This window comes from Carcharhinus amblyrhynchos, unplaced genomic scaffold, assembly GCF_965287045.1.
Source record: "Carcharhinus amblyrhynchos unplaced genomic scaffold, sCarAmb.v2.hapA scaffold_52, whole genome shotgun sequence".
NCBI classification, from domain to species: domain Eukaryota; kingdom Metazoa; phylum Chordata; class Chondrichthyes; order Carcharhiniformes; family Carcharhinidae; genus Carcharhinus; species Carcharhinus amblyrhynchos.
Genome location: NW_027649793.1, coordinates 371715 through 386144, shown reverse-complemented (window position 1 = coordinate 386144; position 14430 = coordinate 371715). Strand labels below are relative to the sequence as shown.

General features: G+C 46.7%; 1 protein-coding gene across 1 annotated transcript in view; it reads left to right on the top strand.

Moving 5' to 3' along the window:
* Positions 1 to 14430, top strand: part of atf6b (activating transcription factor 6 beta) — a 102295-nt gene that overhangs the window by 56774 nt on the left and 31091 nt on the right. The window contains exons 9-10 of the mRNA XM_080182351.1: positions 3585 to 3676; positions 12200 to 12346. Of these exons, the coding sequence (XP_080038477.1) occupies positions 3585 to 3676; positions 12200 to 12346 (239 nt within the window). The remainder of the gene's footprint in view (positions 1 to 3584; positions 3677 to 12199; positions 12347 to 14430) is intronic.

Genomic DNA, 14430 nt, shown 5'->3' with positions numbered 1-14430 from the left:
CTGCAGTGTAATATGTTTGGAAGTGGCTGATCACTATTCAGGATGTACAATACCCTGCTACTGTGTCCCTGAAGCCCAGGATTGGAATGCGTGGGTGTTTCCAGGTTACGTTCCACTGCCTGTTATTTACAGGTTTAGTTATCCATGTTGAGTTGCATTTCTTTAATTGATCAGGAGAGGGTGGTGTTGCTCCACATTTAACTGTAGTGAATCTGCCTCAGACCCTTTAACTGCTTCTCTGGGTACCTCAGTGTGGAATTGTGAACCAGCTGCAGTCTTCCAGACCTTCCTTTATCGTTCAAACTGGGTGTCACTTACTTGTGGATTTATTATTATCTTCTGCCCCACAACCTTTGTTCGATTTGTTTGCTCCATTTGTTTAGTCTGTAAGAAGACTTATTGAATGATAATAACACAGAAGGAGGCTATTCGCTCCATCGTGAAAGTGCTATCCCCTAGTCCCACCACGCCATGCTCATTTCTCTTGGACCTGCCTCCCCGCTTTTCAACGATTTATCCTTTTAAAAATTACTACTGAAGCTGCAGTTCTTTGAAGTAAAAACTCACAAGAACAAATCCCCCCTCCTCTCCCCTCTTTTTCCCCCCGACACATTTGTTTGGGATGTTCCAAAGTTGCCCTCTAAGATTGGGGAAGACTTGTGTCAGGGGGAAGGGGAAAGTGCAGCTTGGGTATGCTTCCTCACTGGCTGTGTAACAGGATTAGTAATCCTGGACTGAGTTAGAATCATAGAATCCCTACAGTGCAGAATGAGGCCATTCGGTCCATTGAGCCTGCACCAAGCACAATCCCATCCATGCCCTACCCTCATAATCCCACATATTTACCCTGCTAATCCCCCTGACACTAGGGTCAATTTGGCATGGCCAATCCACCGCATATCTTTGGACTGTGGGAGGAAACTGAAGCACCCAGAGGAAACCCACGCAGATACAGGGAAAAGGTGTAAACTCCACACAGACAGTGACCCAAGGCCGAAATTGGTGCTGAGAGGCAGCAGTGCTAACCACTGTGCCACCATGTCGCCTGTGTGAATAAATCCCACCCACGCAACTAGGGGAATTAAAATTGATTAAAGTAAAGAAATGTACTCAAAAAACAATCTCAAGACTGCTGGATTGCTGTAAAACCCATCTGGTTCACTGCTGTCCTTACCCCTTGCTGGCCTACATGTGACTCCAGACCCACAACAATGTGGTGAACTCTGAACTGGCCGAGCAGATCACTCAGATGTTTCAGGGCTGCTGTACAGACAATAGTGGTTCAGAACAGGAATGGGCCAAGAATGCTGACCTTTCCAGTGAGGGTGATGTCCCGCGAATGAATATGACCATACTTCAGTCATTGGGCAGCCTGTGCCACTACCGTATGATCTCTCGGGAATTGGTGTGTGACTGTGGCTAGCACTGGGAGTGTTGGAATTCTCCCTTGGGAACTCAGTAATCACCGGCCACAATCGTAGAATCGCTACAGTGCCAGAAAGAGGCCCTTCGGGCCATTGAGTCTGCACCAATCAAAATTCCACCCAGGCCCTATCCCCGTACACTTTAGCTAGTGCCCCTGAAAGTAATGGGGCAATTTAGCGTGGTCCAACTAACCTGCAGATCTTTGGACTGTGGGAGAAAACCGGAGCACCTGGAGGAAACCCATGCAGATACGGGGAGAACGTGCAAACTCCATACAGACAGTGACCCAAGCCGGAAATCAAACCCGGGTCCCTGGCACTGTGAAGCAGCAGTGCAAACCACCGTGCTGCCCTAAAAATCTTCCCAAAAAAATTCTCAGTCATAGAAGTCTGAAATAGGGAGTGTTTTTTTGGAGTGAGTTCGACACTGCAATCTTCCCGGTGAAGCTGGCTTTGGAACGCTCAGGTTACATTGTACAGGACCCTGATCTCTGTGAACTGGGAGACCACACACACACCCCGCTGCCCCAACACGGGTCGTTCCCAAACACCCTCCACCCGCATAGCCCTGGGCACAAAACGGGACCGCATGATGTTCCTACCATCCAGTGTCAGGCGAGGGTTCTACTTGACAGTGGATAATAGAGGAGACTCAAGGGTTGGCACAGTGGTTAGCACTGCTGCCTCACAGCACCAGGGACCCAGGTTCGATTCCCGGCTTGGGTCACTGCCTGTGTGTAGTTTGCACATTCTCTCCTCCGGGTGGCCTGGTTTCTTCACACAGTCCAAAGATGTGCCAATTAGGTGGATTGGCCAGGCTAAATTGCCCCTTATTGTCTGGGGGACTAGCTGGGGTAAATACTTGGGGTTACGGGGGTAGGGCCTGGGTCGGATTGTGGTCGGTGCAGAACCGATGGGCCAAATGGCTGCCTCCTGATGATATGACAGAGAGGCAAGCAGGAGATTGACAACATCTTAAACAGGCATGAGATTGAAGGAGGGAGTGAGGTATCGGTTTACTCGCTTCCTGTGGCAGTGAAACAATAGAGATTTGTTACACTTTCTGATGTGTCTTTCTGATTTTCAGAATACGGAACTGAAGTTAGGATCCGGTAACCGTGAACCAGAACCTGCATGATGCTGCCTGTACAAACAGGCCAGAGGGGGTGATGACGTCTGTCTTAATCCCACAGCAAACCTGATTGAACAGGCCGCCTTCTTGTCTTTCTTCTTAAGAAAACAAGTAGAGGTTGGGGGATGATCTAAGAGTGTTTAAGAACCACTCCCTCCCCCAAAACATAGCAGGGTTGATAAAAAAGAAATAAAGGAAAAGCAGAGTAATTATCATTAGAGAGACATGTTCCACATTAAAGCATATTCTGTTCTTTGAAAGATTATTTTCTGCTCTTTCAGGAGATGTGGGTGCAGCTGGCTAGGCCAGCACTTTGTGCCCATTCTTAACTATTGTTTTCTCTGAGTCGCCTCCTTGAACTACTGCACTTTGTCTGGGGCAGGTGCACCCACAGTGCTGGTAGGAACGGACGGATATTTCCAGTGCTGTGAATCAGAAGTCGATACACAGTCAGCAATCGCTTAATAGCCTAATGCAGTAATGCTCGCTGCAGTTCCTTCCACGGTCCAGAACGAAACGTTGATGTGTTTAAATGAGGAACATTGGGAGGGAAGCTTGTGTGGAGCACAGACACCAGCATGGACCAGTTGTGCTGAACAAGCTGTGTCTGTGCTGTCAGTACTTCACACTGTTCCTGTTTGATTCGACCGCAGACCGTCTGCAGAAGTCACCTTTCCAAAACTCAGTCATTTGGACTGGTGTCCGTAACTGAGTGGGAACCCCACGAGGTTTGGCAGAACCGGCAGGTTAAGTTAAAAGTTTCTCCTCGCTGTGTCCAGTCTCTCTGCCACCTAACATAGATTGGGAGATAATGCCCGAATTCCCTGAAAGATTACTCCATGCCAAGTGGCTGCTGACAGACAAACATTGTTGGTGACTATTGGCAGCTGATCACCTCCACATTTGGCACAGGAGTGATGCCAGGCATGAGATTGAAGGAGGGAGTGAGGTATCGGTTTACTCGCTTCCTGTGGCAGTGAAACAATAGAGATTTGTTACACTTTCTGATGTGTCTTTCTGATTTTCAGAATACGGAACTGAAGTTAGGATCCGGTAACCGTAAAGCAGTGTGTGTGATGGTCTTTCTGCTCTTTGTCGCATTTACCTTTGGACCTTCCAGGTGAGAATGAATCTGTCCCCTCATCAGAAGTAGAGATGGGGTGGGGGGAGGGGGTGTGTGTGTCCTCCACACAGTGCAAAGCTTGGTGTCCCCTTCTTCAAGCTCAGTGTTTTTCATTGGCTCTTGGTCTGTCACTCTGTGATTTGAAAATTCCCATTCTCGTTTTCAAATTCCTCCAAGCTTCCATTTTGGCAAGAAGAATGAAAAAGGAGCTTATTATCTGAAAGGTGAGCGATTGCAGAGGGATCTCTGTGTCCTAGTGCATGAGTAGCAAAAGGGTAATATACAGGTGCAGAAAGTAATTGGGAAAGCTAGAATATTGCAAAGGACTTGAATATGCAGGTGGCACAGTGGTTAGCACTGCTGCCTCACAGCGCCAGAGACCCGGGTTCGATTCCTGGCCTAGGCCACTGTCTGTGCAGGGTCTGTACGTTCTCTCCATGTCTGTATGGGTTTCCTCTGGGTACCGGAGTGTGGCGACTAAGGGATTTTCACAGTAACTTCATTGCAGCGTTAATGTAAGCCTATTTGTAACACTGATACCTTCAGTATTCGTGTTTAAAGTTTATCTATGCCTCAGTTTGAGGAAAGGTTGGATAGGCTGTGTCCAACTGAAGTCTTGTCAGAGGATCTAGAAATAGGGTGGTGGGGGACACTTGGGGGGCTGGGGGGTGGGAGACCACTTGAGGAGGCAGAGGGGGTATTGGGGGACAGACAGGGTCACTGTTTAAAAATGTAAAAAATGACGAGGAATAATTTTTTCTGAGGGCTATGGGATTTTGGAACACACTCTTCCTCAAAAGGCAGATTCCCTGACTGTCTTGATTTGATTTATTGTTGTCATGTGTATAGCATACCGTGAAAAGTATTGTTTCTTGTGCGCCATACAAATAAACCATACCGTTCATAGAGAAGGAATGGAGAGAGTGCAAAATGTAGTGTTACAGTCTGAGCTCGGGTGTGGAGAAAGATCAACTTAATGTAAAATAGGTCCATTGAAAAGTCTGACAGCAGCAGGAAAGAAGCTGTTCTTGAGTCAGTGACCTCAGACTTTTGTACCTTTTTCCCGAAGGAAGAAGGTGGAAGAGAGAATGTCCAGGATGCATGGGGTCCTTAATTATGCTGGTTGCTTTGTCGAGGCAGTGGGAAGTGAAGACAGAGTCAATGGATGGGAGCCTGGTTTGTGTGATATATTGGGCTACGCTTGTAGTTTCTTGCAGTCTTGGGCAGAGCAGGAGCCGTACCAAGCTGTGATGCAACCAGAAAGAATGCTTTCTATAAAAGGTTGTAAAAGTTGGTGAGAGTCATAGCTGACATGCCAAATTTCCTTTGTCTTCTGAGAAACTGGAGGCATTGATGGGCTTTCTTAACTATAGTGTCGGCATGGGGGAGACCAGGACAGGTTTTTGGTGATCTGGACACCTAAAAACTTGAAGCTTTCAACCCTTTCTACTTTGTCCCCATTGCTGAAGACGGGGACATCTTCTCCTTTACGCTTCCTGAAGTCGATGACAATCTCCTTCATTTTGTTGACATTGAGGGAGAGATTATTGTCATTGCACCAGTTCACCAGATTCTCTATCTCATTCCTGTACTCTGTCTCGCCATTGTTTGAGATCCGACCCACTACGGTGGTATCTTCAGCAAACTTGAAAATCAAATTGGAGGGTTCTCCAAGGCAGACCGAGATAAATTCTCGATAACTCCCCCACCCCACCCTGATCGAGGGTTGGCGAATTGTGGGGTTGAGTTTAGATCAGCCATGGTGGAGCAGGCTGGAGGGGCTGAGTGGCCTCCTCCTGCTCCAATCCATCTGCAAGTGCTGATCAGAGCCTCTTTAAAATATGATTTGCTGTCCTTCTTATTGAAAACCACTGACAACTTCTCTGTTCAGAGAGCTTGTGTGTAGCTGTCAGTTCGGGCATGCTGCAGTCTGTGGTTTGTGTCTCATCTCGAGCAGACAGCATGATGCATAGTTTCCCCGTTGAAGTACACTCCTCTTCCTAGCCCAAGAGTTAAGTCACTTGTTAGAATGACGAGCTCCCAGAATTAACTCTGTGATGATTGAGAAGAATGGGTGCTTAAAAATCTCACAGCCAGCAGAACGTTAGAAGGTAAACAGCGTGTTCTCCCTATTATCCCTGGGCCAATATTTAGATGTGGATGTGCCGGCGTTGGACTGGGGTAAACACAGTAAAAAGTCTGACAACACCAGGTTTTAGTCCAACCAATTTATTTGATAGTAAACGCACAAGCTTTCAGGTTAGTCCCTTCATCAGGTGAATGGAGAGTTCTGGCCTCAGACAGAGCATATAAAGCACAACTGTGGACATGAGGAGAATATGCAAACTGCACAGACAGACAATGACCCGAGGCTGAATCAAACCCATGTTCCTGGAGCTGTGGGGTGAGGGGGATCAACTTGTAGAAAGCAGCCAGTTTGCATGCAGCAAGATCCTGCAAACAGCAATGCCTTCTTCGCACTGGTGCTGGCTAAGGGTGGCACACAGGCACAGTGGTTAGCATCGCTGACTCTCAGCTCCAGGGACTTGGGTTCGCTTCCGGCTTCAGGTCACTGTCTGTGTAGAGTTTGCACATTCTCTTCATATCTCCATGGGTTTCCTCCATGTGCTTCAGTTTCTTCCCATATTCCAAAGATGTGCAGCTTAGGGTAAATAAATTGGTTGGACTAAAACCTGGTGTTGTCAGACTTTTTACTGTGTTTCCAATATTTAGAATCATAGGACCCCTACAATGCAGAAGGAGGCCATTCAGTCCATCAAGTCTGCACCAACTCTCCAACAGCGCAATCCACCCAGTCTCTGTCCCCGTAGCCCCAAGTATTTACCCCACTAATCCCCCTAGCCTACACAGTAAGGAGAAGTTAACCATTTAACGTCACCTAACCAGCACATCTTTGGATTGTGGGAGGAACCGGAGCACCCAGAAGAAACCCACGTAGACATGGGGAGAATGTGCAAACTGCACAGACAGACAATGACTCGAGGCTGAATCAAACCCATGTTCCTGGAACTGTGGGGTGAGGGGGATCATCTTGTAGAAAGCAGCCAGTTTGCATGCAGCAAGATCCTGCAAACAGCAATGCCTTCTTCGCACTGGTGCTGGCTAAGGGTGGCACACGGGCACAGTGGTTAGCATCGCTGACTCTCAGCTCCAGGGACCTGGGTTCGCTTCCGGCCTCGGGTCACTGTCTGTGTGGAGTTTGCACATTCTCTTCCTATCTCCATGGGTTTCCTCCACATGCTTCAGTTTCTTCCCATATTCCAAAGATGTGCAGCTTAGGGTAAATTTCCCCTTAATGTAAAGACGAGGGGGATTAGTGGGGTAAATACTTGGGGCTATGGGGACAGAGCATGGGGGGTTTGCTCTGTTGGAGAGTTGGTACAGACTTGATGGGCTGAGTGGCAGCCTCCTGTGCTGTAGGGATCCTATGATTGTAAATATTGTTCCACGGATAGTAGGGAGAACACCTTTGTTTACTTGCTAATGTTTTGCTGGCTGTGTGATTTTTAAGCATCTGTTCTTCTCAATCATCACCCTGCACCCCATCTCTACAACCTCTAAGTCCTACAACCCACCAGGATCCTGGTGCTGCACTAGCTCTGGTGTATCAACCTTGTGTATCGCCAATTTTATTCATTCCAAACTTTGGATGCTATGCTTTCAGCTGAATGGGCCCCTAAGCTCTGGAATTCCCTCCCTCCTCCCCACCCCACTCACCTCTCTGGATATCTATATCTTTCCCCTCCTTTTGAAAGCTACCTCTTTGAATTGTGCATCTGCCCTAATATCTCCTTGTGTGGTACATAGTTGAATTTTGTTTGATACGCCTGTGAGGCACCTTGGGCCCTGTTACTACATTAGAGGCAGTATATAATTGCAATGTGTTACAGCAGTAATGGAGGTTTTGAACCATCTCTCCATCAATGGGTCTCCAATGGACCTAGGTTGGTACGGTAGCACAATGTTTCGCTCTGCCGCCTCAGTGCCAGGGACCCGGGTTTGATTCCCAGCTTGGTTCACTGTGTGCGGAGTCTGCACGTTTTCCCCATGTCTGCATGGGTTTCCTTCAGTTGCTCTGGTTTTCTCCCACAGTTCAAAGATGTGCGGGTTAGGTGGATTGGCCATGCTAAATTGCCCCTTAGTGTCAGAGAGACTAGGTGGGCAAAACGCATGCGGTTGTGGTGATGTGGTCTGGGTGGGATTTTGGTTGGTGCAGACTTGATGGACTGAATGGCCTCCTTGTGCACTGTAGGATTCCACGATTCTGCAACGCGGAGCGAGAAAGGTCTCTGATGGAGATCTTTGGGAACTGAGGGTCCAAAGTCGCCTGCTCCCTCTCCAGCAAGTTTCGTTCGCCACACATTGTGTCTGAAATTGCTGCTCTGCTTGATCTGAAAATGTTACTTATGAACCTGTGGGATGCAATAACTCCAGAAGTAGAAACACCCTTAGTCCATGTCTCAGTGGAACTGTTCCATTTTGGCAGCCCTTCACGAATTTAAAGACTGAATAACTTTTTAAATGTCTGTTCCATTACGGGATGGAAGCTGAGCGCTGTAGCCCACAGTATAAGTTGTGTCAACACATCACCTCTGAATTGACCTGGCTGAGTTTCCAGTACGTCCGTAGGTATCTCCCTCTACATCAAATCAGAAGGCTGCAAGTCCACTCCAAGACCTGCACACCCTGTCTAGGCTAAAACTCAAAAAAAAATTCCCTCAGCATTGTCAACTCGTTCACAAGATATATAAGTAAATTACCCTCCACAGGATTCCCAGCCTTGGACCTGCTCTTCCAGTTCATATTCCAGTTCATATTCTGGTCAGTGGTAACCTCCAAGATGTCAATAGTGTTGGATTCAGCGATGGTAATGCCATGTCAAGAGGCAATGGTTAGATCCTGTCTTGTGGGAGTTGATCTGGCCCTTGTAGGGTTTAAATGTTGCATACCACTTGTCAATGACAGACTGGATATTGAACACAAGAAATGCAGCAGTTAGTTGGTACCCCACAAACAGCATGGCTGTGTTTTTTTTTCAACTTGATTGGGGTAGACATTGGCCAAGACACCAAAAGCCTCAACTCTTCTTTGAATGGTGGCTGGTAGGACCTTTCACAAAATGTGGTCTTTGTTCATTGGTTATGGCGTTGCTGGTCAAACCAGCACTTATTACCCATCACTAATTGCCCTTTCAGAAGAGGGATGGAGAAGTGCCTTCCTGAACTGTTGCAGCCCCTGACATGTAGGTACATCTACGGTGCTGTTAGGAAGGGAGTTCCAGGATTTTGATCCAGTGACAGTGAAAGAGCAATGATGTATTTCCAGGTCTGGATGGTGAGTGACTTGAGGAGAACCTCCAGGTGGTGATGTCCGAATGCATCTGCTGCCCGTGTCCGAGGTGGTGGGTGACGTTTGCGAGTCTGGAAGGTACTGCAGGCAAAGCCTTGCTTTGTTGCTGCAGTTCAGTGCAGTGGTTTAGAAAGGCGGCTCACACCACTTTCTCGAAGGCAATTGGCGATGGGCTGTAAAAGCTGGCAAGCCAATGATGCCCACATCCTGCGGATGAATTTTTAAAACTTTATCGACATTGCACCCTACAGTCTGGAGGGTGGCACCCCGGACACTGCGATCTGGGAGTGCCAACCTGGATTATGGGCTCCAGCGACACGAGTGCAGCTTAAACCCACAAACTTCCAATTCAGAGATGCTTGGGTGCTACCCGCAGAACCTCGGCCATTCAGCACCGCAGGTCATTCGTGGCGTAGTGGATGAAGGCAGCAAAGTACCAAACCAATTCACAGTGATGTTCTTTCCTACAAAGAACAGGAGATATTGGAAACACTCAGCAGCCCATGCAGTATCTATGGGGAGAGTAGTAGGGTTAACGTTGCAGGAACTTTTGATTTTAATGTTTAGGTTTGATTTGCAGGTCTCTTTAAAATGGGTATTAGCAATTGAGATCTTTGGTGAGGTTAGCCACAAACGGTGCCACTTTCCCTGGGTGAGACTAGCACTTTCCCAGAAATTAAAATAGTCAAGCTTGAAGTAAGCCTTTATTTCATCGAAACTTCTAATTAGTCTTCATCAACCCTCTTCATCTCAGCGCAGTTGTTTAGACAGCTGTTGCTGTCAAATTATTACATTACATGTGTTTACGGAACCACCATTCCTCTAACAAGATCCTGTTCTTGCTCGGTGGCATTTACGTGGTTTGGGGTTGAAAAGGAACTCTGTTTAATAATTGCAGGCCTCTGTTTTACTGACTAATTTTTATACAAAATACACACATTGCATGTTCCACCCGCTAATTCCCCTAATGCTGTGATCACAGAAGTATCATTAAACAGCAGAAGTCCCTGGCTGTGGACATGCTGCTTTTCTCTGGATTCATGCTAACGTTCCATCAATGTCAGTGACCATGTTGATGCGGTTCACAGACTGAACATCCTCACAGGTAAATCCTCCTGTTTAACCACAGCCTTCTCTCAGCTATGTGCAAAGAGAAAGGATTGCATTTGTGCACTGCCTTGTGTGACACAAAGCGCTCTACAGCCAATTAAATGCATCTTGGAGTCAGTCACAAAGTAATGCAGCAACCAGTTTGCCAACAACAAAGTGATAATGACCATTTCTTTACTGTTCACCAAGGATTGAAGGATGCCAGGATCAGCGCTGAAAGCTCCTTGTGGTTCAGACAAGTATAGAATCATTGAATCTGTACAGTACAGAAGGAGACCATTCAGCCCATTGAGTCTGCATCGACAACAATCCCATCCAAGCCCTAAACCCGTAACCCCACATGTTTATCCTGCCAGCCCTCCTGACACTAAAGGGCAATTTAGCATGGCCAATCCTCCCAACCCGCGCATCTTTTGGACTGTGTGGGGAAACCGGAGCATCTGGAAGAAACCCACACAGACACAAGGAAATGCTCCAAATTTCTCACAGTCACCCAAGGCCTGAATTGAACCTGAGTCCCTGGTGCTGTGAGGCTGCAGTGCCACCATGTCGCCCGAGTAACCGTCAGGTTTTTGTGATCACGTTTGAGGCAGGCAGAGCCATAGTTAACATCTCACCTGGAGCATTCCGCTGACTCCTGACTGCAGCATTTCCCCCAGCTCTGCAGTGGGAATATTTAAGGGGAGGCAGTGGCATAGTGATGTGGTCGCTGGTCTCATAATCCAGAGGCCCAAGGCAATGGTCTGGGGACCCAGGTTCGAATCCAGTATCGGAGTTTGTGAAATCAGTAAATTAAGTATCTGGAACTAAACATAGGAGCACAGAAAATAGAAAGGAAGAGTCCATTTGGCTTTTTGAGCCAGCTCCACCATTCATTTTGATCATGGCTCATCATCATATTCAATATCCCCGCATTCTCCACCCCCCCGCCCAAAATATCCCTTGATCCCTTTAGCTCCCAGAGCAATATCTAATTTCTTCTTGAAATCTTACAATGTTTTGGCCTCAACTACATTCACTGGTAGTGAATTCTACACATTCACCACTGTCTAGGAGAAGAAATTTCTCCTCACCTCAGTTCTAAAAGGTTTACCCCTTATCCTCAAGATATGACCCCTGTTCTGGAACCCCCCACCATTGGAAATGTTCTTTCTGAATCTACCCTGTCTAACACTGTTAGAATTTTGTAAGTTTAGAATTTAAAGTCTATAACAATGACCATGAAACCATTGCCATTTCTAATTTTTAAAAAAATGTCCTAATTCATGAATGTGCTTTAGGGAAGGTAATCTGGTCTGGCCTACATGTGACTGCAGACTCACAGCAATGTGGTTGACTCTGAACTGCCCTCTGAAATGGCCCAGCAAACCACTCAGTTTATGGGCACTTAAGGATGGGCAATGATGCCTTCATCCCAGGAATTATGGATAATGGCGTATGGTGTTGAGACAGACAATAAACCACGATCATATTGAATAGCAAAGCAGACTGAAAGGGCAGAATGGCCTACTCACATTTTCCGGGGTGGCACAGTGGTTAGTACTGTGGCCTCTCAGTGCTGGGGACCTGGGTTTGATTCCCAATGTGGGTCCATGTCTTTGTGGACTTTGCATGTTCTCCCGTTGTCTGCGTGAGTTTCCTCTGGGTGCTCTGGTTTCATCCCAGTCAAATGATGTGCACGATAGGTGGATTGGCCATGCTAAATTGACCCTTAATATCAGGGGAATTAGCAGGATATTTATGCGGGGTTACAGGAATAGGGCCTGGGTGGGATTGTGGTTGGTGCAGACTCAATGGGCCGAATGGTCTCCTTATGCACTGTAGGGATTCTATGATTTCTATATTTCGAGGTCTGTTTCTAGTCTAGATATTGCTCTGAGTCTTGAGTGGGGCGTTTGAACCCATGATTGGATGTGGTTGACTCCACTGCGTCACAACTGAAACAATCGTTTACGGTTCAAATTTCTAATGGCTGTTTTTTTTTCCCCTTCTTCCTGCCCCCCATTCTTTCTTTCTCTCTCTCTCCCTCCATCGTGATAGTATAATGGAGAAGAAACCAGATCTCTTCCAGAAACAGGAAGACAGTACGTATGTCAGGAGGCATCTACTGGCTTTCAAAGAAGAGCCAGGTACAGAGAGCGTGACAGAGGAAGCAACAAAAGATTACACAGAGAAAGACAAATTCAGGTAACAAAACGCTTCAGAAAAGTCAGTGCGAGAGTTTCCATCTTCGCGTGTTGGGTGATTAGTGGTGAGTTAATGAATAATCCGGATTGGGTTTGTGTTTACCAACAGCATATCTTGAGTTTGATTTTCTCTTTGGTCACAAACCGGTTTACTGAAGATCTTTGAATTTCAGGTGAGGCGATGGCCCAATAATATTATCGCTAGACTATTAATCCACAAACTCAGCGAAACTTCTGGGGACGTAGGTTTGAATCCCGCCACGGCAGCTGGTGGAATTTGAATTCAAGAAAAAATATCCGGAATTAAGAATCTACTGATGACCGTGAAACCTTGTTGGAAAAATCCATTTGGTTCGCTAATGTCCTTTTAGGGAAGGAAATCTGCCGTCCTTACCTGGTCTGGCCTACATGTGACTCCAGAGACACAGCAATGTGGTTAACTCTCAACTGCCCTCAGGCAACAAGGGATAGGCAATAAATGCTGGCCAGCCAGCGATGCCCATGAATGATTTAAGACAAAGGAAAAGTGAGCTGGACTTAAAACAGTTTGTCCACAAGTCTGGAAGGGAGGCTTCAGTTGAATACTGATTCAAATTGTCAATGAAAAGATTTAGTTTGGAATAAAAACCGCAAGTGCTGAAATTAGCAGAGCAGATCAAAGAGACACAGATCACTGATCTCTGTGTAACGCGAGAACACCTATGCTATTGCCAAGACCACCTACAAGCACCTCCCTAAAATTATCCTGTCTCCACTTCGTTGCTACTAAAACACTCATCATGCTTACACTACCTCTCGATCTGGCTCTTCCAACATACTCCTGGCTGCTCTCCCAACTCCCATTAACTTATGCTGGTTTAAGATTCTGCTGTCCCATGCCCCCACTCCCACTGGGTCCCATTTTCCTATCACTCCTGCTTTCACTGGCCAACCTGAGCTTCTGCTCAAGCAACGCGTCGATTTCACAATTCTTGCACTTGTTTTCGAATCACACTCTGGCCTTGCCCCTCTCTCCCTGCCTCTGTGATCTCCTCCAGCCCTTAACCCTCTGAGATTTCTATGCTCCTCTAAGCCCAGTGCCTTGGCTATCCTTGACTTTAGTCTTGCCGTGATGTGGAGATGTCGGCGTTGGATTGGGGTAAGCACAATAAGAAGTCACACAATACCAGGTTAAAGTCCAACAGGTTTATTTGGTAGACAAGCTTTCGGAGTATTGCTCATCCTAGTGAGTCTACCAAATAAACCTGTTAGACTTTATTCTGGTGTTGTGAGACGACTTACTTTAGTCTCTCCAGCGTTGGTGGCAAATAACCCTGGAATTCGCTCCCTGACCCCTCTAACACTCTGCGCCTCTCCCACACCACTCCCCCACCCCCAAAGGCACTCCTTTTATATAATCTGCCCTTGTATCTTGGTGCCTTGCTCACTGTCTAATTTTGTTTGATGATGCGCTTTGAAGTGTGTTTACACTGACAATGGTCTGTAAATGAAAATTGTTTTGTAATCCCTCAACAGAACTGGGCTACACACAAAATAACAAATTATCCGCTCTGCTCTTTACAACTGCTGACTCATTTGATGAGCATTTATAGCACTTCCTGTTCTATTTTAGATTTCCAGTATTTGCAGTTTTTTCTCAACGTTCAGTCACCGATGATGGGATGGATTTGTTCTGCTTATTTTACACACTCATGTTTGAGAATGGGGGGGTGGGGAGGGTTGGGGTAGACGCTTTCAATGTTCACAAAGAATCGTGCAACACAGCAGAAGGCCATTCTGCCTACTGTACACGCCCTGGCTCTTTCCGAGTTTTTTATAGAAAAGTTACAGTGCAGAAAGAGGTCATTCAACCCGTTGCATCGGCACTGGCCAAACCAGAGAAAAAAAAGAAACTAGCTACCAATTTAAATCCCGTTGAATATAGAGTCGTAGAGGTTTACAGCATGAAAACAGGCCCTCTGGCCCAACTTATCCATGCTGCCCAGCTTTCAACCACTAAGCCCATGTTGCCCTCTATCAATTTATAACTGTCTAAATGCTTTTTAAAATGCAAAATTGTACCCTCCTCTACTACCAGCTCTGGCA